The sequence below is a fragment of the Chrysochloris asiatica genome, unplaced genomic scaffold (genome assembly GCF_000296735.1).
Source record: "Chrysochloris asiatica unplaced genomic scaffold, ChrAsi1.0 scaffold00288, whole genome shotgun sequence".
Lineage (NCBI taxonomy): Eukaryota > Metazoa > Chordata > Mammalia > Afrosoricida > Chrysochloridae > Chrysochloris > Chrysochloris asiatica.
In genome coordinates, this window is record NW_006408806.1 from 2,132,205 (window position 1) to 2,142,205 (window position 10,001).

Below are 10,001 nucleotides of genomic sequence, written 5' to 3' on the forward strand. Positions count from 1 at the left end.
ATAAAGTACACATTTTTCTCAGTACTTCAGTGGATTTGAATTTTGGCAAGCATTGTTCGATTGTGCTATGCCTTTGGCATTTTATGCTATGTTGTGATGTTGACTTTACTTCTTGTTTAGTGGGTCACTTTACAGAATCAAGGAATAAAAAAACATTGTACAGGCAAACAATGGTCTAAAAATGTACAGAGACACAATTTAATTGACATATAAAAATGTAGCTATCACGATGAGATGGAACAGTCTGCATTTGAGTTTGATGTTTATACTGGTTGCTATTCTTGACATCTACGAGAGTTCACAGTAGTCTACAATAATCCCACAGGCTCAGATATGGGTTAAGAGAAAGGCCATAGGCCTCAAGGCTTGTCAAAGGTATATTCTTGTCTTCCTTTCTTTTTAACCATCCATATGCCAGCACATGGAAAGAAAGACCTTTGTTCTTTATTCTCGTTTGACGAGGTATATGTTTCAACAGCCTTTTGGTAGCTTCTGGAAGCTTTGGAAAAGGTGAATGTTCCACAGAAGATGAATCCCGAAGATATTTGCTCTCAGTGCTATCTGACTTTCTGCAACTCCTGTCTCAGCCAAGAGGGCAGGGGCTGCCCCAGTTTGTGCAGCAGCTTTGAGAGTTCCACATTGCGATCTCGGTAATAGCTTGACAGAAATGCTCTGCTCTGAGGTGGAAGGAGGATTAAAAACAAGTACATTCGTTTTGTTTATGAAAGTATATTTCATATTCTTTCATGCTGTTTAAATCTGTATTAAGTACTTCACATCTGGATTAAAATTTGTACTCCACATGCTAACTATGTTGCACAAAACCAAACCAAAATAAATGTGTTTCTCAAAATACATACTGTTGTTAACTGTTGTTGAGTTGGTTCTGACTCATAGTGACCCCGAATAGGATTTCTGAGGAGTGACTGATGAGTTTGAACCCCTGACTTTGCAATTCAAATGACCTTGTGGTCCAGTACTCATCTTACAGCACCATACCAGTCAGTATACTCTGTATTGTTGTTAGGTGCCATCGAGTCGGTACTGACTCATATGCACAACAGAATGAAACACTGCCAGATCCTGGGCCAACCTTACAATTGCTGCCATGCTTGAGCCCATTGATGCTGCCACTTTGTCAATCCATCTTGCTGGGGGTCTTCCTTTTTTTCTCTGACCCTCCACCTTACCAAACATGATATCCTTCTCCAGCGACTGGTCCCTCCTGACAATATGTATACACACATTATTTTGTGCTAGGAAAAGAGCTTTAGAAGTAAACATGCTATTTATTTGAGTAATAGATTGAGTTGCTAGAAATATAGCTGTTACAGCTGATTAGATTTATTATTTTGTTTTATCAAAGCCTTCTAGCTTTGGAGAGAGAGTTAATTTAATTTATCTGTGATATAATTTGTCATCATTACTTTAGATTTAGATTTAGGGACTAATAACTTTTTAAAGAGGTGTTTTAAGGCATCTACAACATACTCACTACTAAAATAGTCTTGTGATAGCCTTCATAGATGCAGTTGGGCTAAACCAGTATATGATTATTGCCTTAAATCTGGTATATTTTAATCATTTGACCAAGGGAAAGAAAATAATATGTATAAAATGATCCTGACTTATAAAGATGTTGTTGTTGTTGTTGTTAAGTGTTGTTGAGTTGGTTCTGACTCATAGCAACTCTCTATAGGGTTTTTAAGGAGAGGTTGGTGAAATTGAACCACCGACCTTGTGTCCAGAGCATTAACCTGTAGCATCATACCAGGACTCCATTGTAGACATATGTTGTTGTTGTTGTTAAGTGCCGTCGAGTTAGTTCTGACCCATAGCGTCCCTCTAGGGGGTTTCCAAGGAGCAACTGGTGAGCTTGAACCACCAACCTTGCAGTTCAAACTGACTTTGCAGTCTAGTCCATTAACCCACAGTGCCACACCAGAACTCCTTATAGACATGTAGATGTTCCTTAATAGGAAAAGATATTTTAATCATTTGACTCAAGTAAAGAAAATGATATCTTCAAAACTATCCTCACTTATAGAGATGTTGTTAGGTGCCCTCGAGTAGCTTCCTATTCAAAGCAAGTCTGTGTAGGGTTTTTAAGGAGTGGCTAGTGAGCTTGAACCATTGACCTTGCGGTTCAAACCAACTTTGCAGTCCAGCGCAGTAACCTGCAGTGCCACACCAGGATTCTATAGAGATGCTGTTGTTGTTGTTAAGTGCCACCGAGTAGGTTCCAACCCATAGTGACCCTGTATAGGGTTTCAGAGGAACAGCTGGTGAGCTTGAACCTCCGACCTTGCAGTTCAAACTGACTTAACAGTCCAGCGAATTAACCCAGCACCACCCCAGGACACCTATCTTTAGAGGGATTCATATATAATTTGGGTGACTGCTGTCAGGAAAGAGTCCTGGTGTGGAGCTGAGGGTTAATGCGCTGGACTGCAAGATTGGTGGTTCAAGCTCACAAGTTGCTCCTTAGAAACCCTGTACACTTGATGGAACTTAAAACAACAACACTGTCAGGAATGTGGTGAAGGGGGAATTCTTGTATTTGTACGTCTCAAATTTTGAAACTTATAGTTTGGTTAAACCTTTTTCAAAGTTTATATTTAATTCCCTGTGCTAGTTTTTTGAAATGTCATATTTGATACACTGTTTTAAATGCTATGGAAAAAAAGGGTCATGTTGTATTGATAATTTCATCATAAAATAATGAGCTATTCAACATTAATATCATGATAATTAGAATGAAACTGAATCATTGTGTTAGAAATAGGATATTCTAATCACTATTGATTAGTGATTATTAAGGGAGAACTCAATAATAAGTGATTTATAAGGGAGAACCTTATTAAGGGAGAACTCAAACTGTTTTCAGTTTTTGTGTTATACGAGAAACTTAAATAGGATTACCCATATACCACCCCATGGGTATATTACCCATATACCACCACATTTGTGCCTCCTTTGCTGCCAACCACGCCTCAAATCAGGGGTGGGCCCTAGGTGTTTGCATAGCATGTGAATTTCTGAATTCTTCTCTACTGTGTTCTCTCGTAATATCTCATGTTGCACTGTTCCTCTTTATGAATGAGGTCCTGCTGGAAATCAGAAGTCTGGGGCTGCAGAAACACAGGTAGCTTTTTTCCTAATATTTTCCAGATGTATAAGTTCAATAACCTAATTGACATGAGAATTAGGTTCCTGGGATCCATTTCTCCTATCTCCTCATTGGAATTTAGATTGAACCTCTTGATACTATGGATTACTTCAATCATGCCTGAGCCATTAGCCATTAGCCTGGCTTCCTGTATCAGTGTTGCTTCTGTCGTCTTACTATGGTCTTACTTTGTGGTCTTACTATGTGTATGTTTGTATCATTAACTTGGTTTCTCTCATGTATGCCCAGAATCAAGCCCCCCCTTTACTTCCTCTTACTGCTCCTTTATGGCACTATAACTGAGATTTAAAAATCGAACAGGTCCTACTTGAGAATCTACTGTTTATTCTGAAAGTTACTAGGTTCAGAAGTTAGTAATATGCAAGACTTATTGTTCATGCAATGTTATCAGCCAGAAGGGGGAATATTTTAGATGGTATGATTACAGATAGGATACATACTAATTTTAACAGCCTGGCTAGTCCATGCAAACTCATATGGTATCGTGTAATTAGGAATAATAATAAAAGTAACACATACTTCGATAATATAACAAATCAGAAGTCTGGGGCTGCAGAGACACAGGTAGCTTTTTTCCTAATATTTCCAGATGTATAAGTTCAATAACCTAATTGACATGAGAATTAGGTTCCTGGGATCCATTTCTCCTATCTCCTCATTGGAATTTAGATTGAACCTCTTTATACTATGGATTACTTCAAAAAGGAATCAATAATAAGTTTTACATCAGGTTGCCTATTGGCTGATTATTAAGCTAATAAAAAAGTCACTTTTAATTTGGAGATATAATACGTTTAGTGGTGTTACTTTAAGTCTTGTCTGTTTTTATCCTATTTCTATATTTCAATAAACAAAGGCCAATATTACTCTTGACTGACCAGGCTCAAATGCATCCTATGATATTTTGGTAACAATCTTGAGGAGGGGTGTTGGCATTTTTCTGTACCAGGAGAAGATGGAAACATTGTGGTGACAGTCAGTATTGACTACCTTAATCCATTACTCTTTGCATTACTTCCATGAAGACTCTTTTACTTCATCTCTCCTGTGGTGGACACTATTTGCATAAAATCAGTCACTTTGCTCTCTCATGTCAACCCAGTATATGCTATTACATAGTAATCTTGTTGAAAGATAAAGATTTGATATCCTGAAGAATCATGTTTGTACATTTTTTTTTTTTTTGCTTATCTTTCTTTACCACTAAATTTAGTATCATATCCCAATATAGCTGTTGTTTTAAGTGTTGTCGAGTCAGTTACAACTCATAGTGACCCTGTATAGGGTTTCCTAGGAGCAGCTGGTGGGTTTGAACCACCGACCTTGTAGTTAGCAGTCCAGTGTTTTCCTACAGCGACACACTAGGACCCCTAAATTTTATATTAATTTTTGAAATGCTATAGAAATTGCACCTCAACTTCTTTTAATGTTTTAGGATTGTTATCATAGTGCTCTGAGGGTATACTTTATAATCAACCTAACAAAACTGGAGTTCTGCAGATGCAATTTGTTTATCAAACGACAATACCTTCTAGATAGAATTTGATTATGAGCTTATTGAGAACAACCTCTGTCTCATCAAGATTGACATAAAGAAGGTTTTCAAAGTCTTGTTGGAGAAAAGTATTCAAGGTTAGATCACTATAGGATTCTCAGTGAACATAATGTGTTAAACATATGGGGAGAAAATCCCAAATTATTTTAATTTCTGAGCTAATTTTCTTTCTTTTTTTCTTACAAATCTTAATCTATTTACATTCTTACATTCAAGTTATATAATAGCCAACTGATTATGAAATTAAAAAAAAGTTATTAAATGCTGTTGAATCGGTTCCAACAACAGCCCTAAATAGGATTTCAGAAGATTGGTGAGTTTCAGAAGTCTGGTGAGTTTGAACAGCCAACTATAGTTAGCAGTCCAGTGCTTATCCTACAATGCCACACAAAGACTCGAAAATAATATTACATAGTATATATCTATAAGTATATATGAAATAACATTAGAATTAAAATACAGGGTCTTCAAAGTGAGAAAACTGGAGCAGTAAATAATCACTGTTACTATTTTAAATAGAATAAACATGAAATACTAGATAATTATATCCAAGTGTGCATATTTCCATTCCCCAAAATGCTTAAATTATCTGCTAGTATGCTAGACATTTAAGGAGCTCTGGTAGCGTAGTGGTTACAAATCAGGCTGCGAACTAGAAGGTCAGCAGTTTGAAACTACCAGCTGTTTCCTCAGGAGAAAGATGAGGCTTTCTGCTCCTATAAAAATTTGCAGTCTCAGAAACCCTGTACAGGGTCGCTATGAGTTGGAACCGACTGCATGGCACATAACCACCACCACCACCACCATGTTAGACATCTGGGAAATACATTAATGATTTCACCTAGTCATATTAACAATTCAAAGCTTAATTTATTATATATATATCAGTGATTAATATTATTTGAGTCCTGATTTGATGCTGCAGGTTAATGTGCTGGACTGCAAGTCAGTTTGAGCCCTGAGGTCAGTGGTTCAAGCTCACCAGCTGTTCCTCAGAAATGCTATACGGGGTCACTATGGGTTGGAACTGACTCGATGGCACTTAACAACAACAATTAACATCATTACTCAGGTCACACATTTTTTTGAAGAATGAATTAGGTGATGCTTTATTTTGAATTACTACTTGCTGTATTTTCTATCTTTTAGTTAACATTCAACTAAAGGAGTCTTGGTATGGCGCTGTAGGCTAAGCAGTTGACATCAAGGTCAGTTTGAACCACAAGGTTGGCAGTTCAAACTCACCAGTCACTCCTTGGAAACCCTATACAGGGTCGCTATGAGTCGGAACTGACTCTATGGCATTTAACAACAACAACAACAGTTAATATTTTTAGTGCTAAAATTTCTCTGAAGGTTCCTCCCCCACCCCCACCCCCCAATGAGAAGCTGCCTGCTTTGTTTTGATTCAAAATGGAAGATTCTATTGTTTTCCTTTATTGTTGCAAGACAGGTTTCACTCTTAAATTTCAAAACAAGCAACCTAGATATATTGAAGTCCAAATGTCACTCCTAATCTAGACTTTAAAATTTAAGAAATGCCCAGTTTTGATTTTAACCATTTTTCTAACAAATTAGATATGGCACTATTTATTTATCTTGTGGTTTGCCTTTTATTTAGTTTGCCTTTTAAGACCCATACTCACATCAGAATCCATTGGAGGGTATTTTCTTCCTTTGCTCTTCCCAAGACATTTTGTTTTACCTTCCTCTAGCAACTGACACCAGAAACCTTTATGAGAATCAAACCTGAAAAATAAAATACACAAACAACACACACACAAGTCATTTCAAGCAATTTATACAATACAGTTACCAAAAGCATAAATATTTTTATTTGGATATCATTAATCTATAAATTAGGAAAGTTAACATAATTTTGGACTATATCCCTTTCCATAAACTCTTTTGGCATACTTCTGAATTCTCAGCCCATCTGTCAAATTGGAGAGTTTGCCAGATTCCTAATCGAAAAATTGTCAGCAGAAGGTCTCCTATTAATAGAAATTAATAAGCCTACCTCCTTCATCTGGAAGAGAAAATGTACAAATTTCAAACCTACTCCTTTTCTTTGCAGAGTATAAAAAGGAAGGGCAGGCTTCATCCATGTCTATGGATATAGGCATTACTTGTATCATACAACTATGAATAATAAAAGAGAAAGAGTTTTGGTGTATCATGGCAGATTTTAAAAACTTCTAGGTAAAATTCACTTAATTTTTTTCTAGAACCATTTTTTTCCATTCTCCATGAACTCCACATTAAAGTACAAACATCTATAAATGAAATATTTATAATTGAAATAATAGTTGTTGTTAAGTGTGGTTGAGTTGGTTCCGACTCATGGTGACTCTCTATAGGATTTCTGAGGCTTTTTAAATCTTTTGGGGGCCAGAAAGCCTTATCTTTCTCCCATGGAGAACTGGCAGGCTTGAACTGTGGACTTGTGGTTCACAGCCCAGTTGAAACAATAGTAGAATACTACATTTATAGTTAGGCAAAATAAATCATAATTTTTTTTTCATTTGAGCCTTCATTAAAACCCCTTAAGGATATGACAGGTGTGATTCTTCGAATATTATAGCACTTAGTATAGGATTGGAGTCCTTGTGTTGAGCTGTGGGTTAATGTGCTGGACTGCAAAGTCCATTTGAACCACAAGATCTATGGTTCAAGCTCACCAGCTGCTCCTCAGAAGCCCTATATAGTCCTGCATAGGGTTTCCAAGGAGTGGATAGAAAATGTAGATGACACAACCTTACTTGCTGCAAGCAAAGAGGACTTAAGATACTACTGATGGAGATCAAAGACTACAGCCTTCAGTATGGATTACACCTCAATGTAAAGGAGACAACTGAACCAACAAATAACATCATGATCAATGGAGAAAAGATTGGAGTTGTCAGACTTCATTTTGCTTATATCCATAATCAACAGTCATGTAAGCAGCAGCTATGTTTGTTCATTTTTGTTTCTTGGCCCATGGACATAGTAAAGCTAAGTGCCTTTACAGAATGTGTCCTTTGGGAATTTACAGAATGTGTAAAGGGGCTTTTAAACACTTGCCCAAGCAGGGCAGAAGTTGAGGGACCACATGGCTGAGAGGCTGCAGAAAAGTGTGAAGTGTTCTCACAGTATGGCAGAGAAAAGTGTTCCTGACTGAAGGACTGCTGCATCCTGAATTGTATTCTGTTCATTTCAATAAACCCCATAATTGTGAGTATTGTCTATGAGTTCTGTGTGGCCAGTGCAATGGATTATCAAACCCAGATGTGAAGCAGAGAGTGCTGTGGGAGGGATGGTTGGTATCAGAAGAAGGCAAAGAAGGTTGGAAGGTGGAGGCATGTCTGACCTCTGCCTTATAGGAATTGACCTTGGGCTGATTTTGAGTTCTATCCTTCTTCCCTCTTGTGAAGCCAGAAGAAGTCAGCTATGGCCTCCCTGACATTTTTGTAACAACTGAAAGACAAATAATCCAATCATAAAAGGACCCGAATAGACATTTCACCAACGAGGATATTCAAATGCAAATCAAAACCACAATGAGATAACATTTCATTTTCACCAGGATAGCTTAATAAGAACAACAACAGGATGCTGCTGTTAGGTGTCTGTTGCAGACTGTATAAAACTGGTCAGAAGTTCGAGGCCCACTGGGCCCGAGTGTTGCAGACAATGCAGGCCACAGGCTCTGAGGAAAAGATTCCGGCCACCGGGCAGTCATAACAAATTGTTTTTCATCTTAGTGTTCAGTTATGTTTTATTAATTCCAAACATGAGCCCTTAGTATCCACAGATAAATGTAATATTTTCCTAAAGCCGAGACTGTAAAGGTTTAAAGGTTAAGCTTTTCTCCAAAGGATTAACTGAAAATAGCTTAGCTACTTCCCGGTTCTTTGTTCTATAGACAAAAAAGCTATCCTCCCTAAATCTGTCCCAGGTGCTGGTTATTCAGCCAAGTTCCTGAAAACCTGGCTCAGGAAGCCAAAACAGCAGGACTCCTCCCAAGCCTTTTGTCCTTTCCTCTCACCTTCCCCCAACTAAGCTCAGGGGCTATAGATATGTTAATTGAACCTGAGAAACCAAGTTGGGATTCGAACCAGCGAAGTACGATGTAAAGTTACCTGAATGTCTGGAAAACTACTGATGTTAGCTGTACCTTGTCTTAGTCCCTCCCAGCTTGGTGTGAAGCTCCTCCCCTAAATAAAACGGAGACGCAGGCCGGCACAGGTGTGCATTACAGGCAGGCGGTGAAAGTGTGCAGTACAGATTGGATAACGAGCTGTGTGTGCGGCTGACGAGGCATGTGTTACTGACCAGCTAGTAAGGGATGCGTACTGCCCGCTTAGCTAAGATGTTCACCATAGAGGACCTTACTGCCCTTATGGCTAATATGTTCACCATGCCAGAACTGCCGGACACCAGTAATGCAACCATCCTGGTTTTGGGGTGCCTCTTTGTCTCCCTCTTTTTGTCTTTCTGTGTATTCTTTTGCTATCCCTGTCGCTGCCAGATATCCCCTTCTCGTGAACAAAACACTCGTGTCGAGGCCGGTCCCCGACAGGTGCCCTCAAGCTGGAATGAACTCACAGCCACCCTGTGCACAACAGAATGAAACACTGCCTGTTTCTACAACAATCTCACAATCATTGCTATGCTTGAACCCTTTGCTGCTGCCACTATGCCACTTTAAAGAGGCCTTGTGAAGCAGATTTGCCTAATGCAATAGTAAGTTAAATAATTAAAAGAAAAACCCCAAACTCAGAAAATAACAAATATTGGCAAGGATGTGGGGAATTGGAATCCTTACCCACTGCTGGTATTGCTGAAGAAAATGAAAACAAGAATTCGAGAGCCAAAGTATGACCTTGAATTTATCCCACCTAAATTTAAAGATCATCTGAAGAACAGATTTGATGCATTAAACACTAAAGACCGAAGACCAGAAGAGTTGTGGGATGACATCAAGAACATCATAAAGAGAGCAAAGTCATTAAGGAGACAAGAAAGAAGGAAAAGGTCAAAATGGATGTCAGAGGAGACTCTGAAACTTGCTCTTCAGCATAGAGAAGCTAAAGCAAATGGAAAAATTGAAGAGGTCCGAGAGCTGAACAGAAAATTTCAAAGATCAGCTAGAGAAGATAAAGCCAAATACTAAAATAAAATATGCAAAGATTTAGAGTTAGAAAATCAAAAGGGAAGAACAAGGTCAGCATTTCTCAAGCTGGGGGAACTGAAGAAAAAATTCAAGCCTCG

General features: G+C 38.2%; 1 protein-coding gene across 1 annotated transcript in view; it reads right to left on the reverse strand.

Moving 5' to 3' along the window:
* Positions 1–400: 400 nt before the first annotated feature.
* The window catches only part of NDST3 (N-deacetylase/N-sulfotransferase (heparan glucosaminyl) 3), a 382,934-nt gene continuing 373,333 nt past the window's right edge, over positions 401–10,001 (reverse strand). The window contains exons 13-14 of the mRNA XM_006874590.1: positions 6,392–6,494; positions 401–677 (exon numbers count right to left, since the gene is read on the reverse strand). Of these exons, the coding sequence (XP_006874652.1) occupies positions 558–677; positions 6,392–6,494 (223 nt within the window). The 3' untranslated portion in view covers positions 401–557. The remainder of the gene's footprint in view (positions 678–6,391; positions 6,495–10,001) is intronic.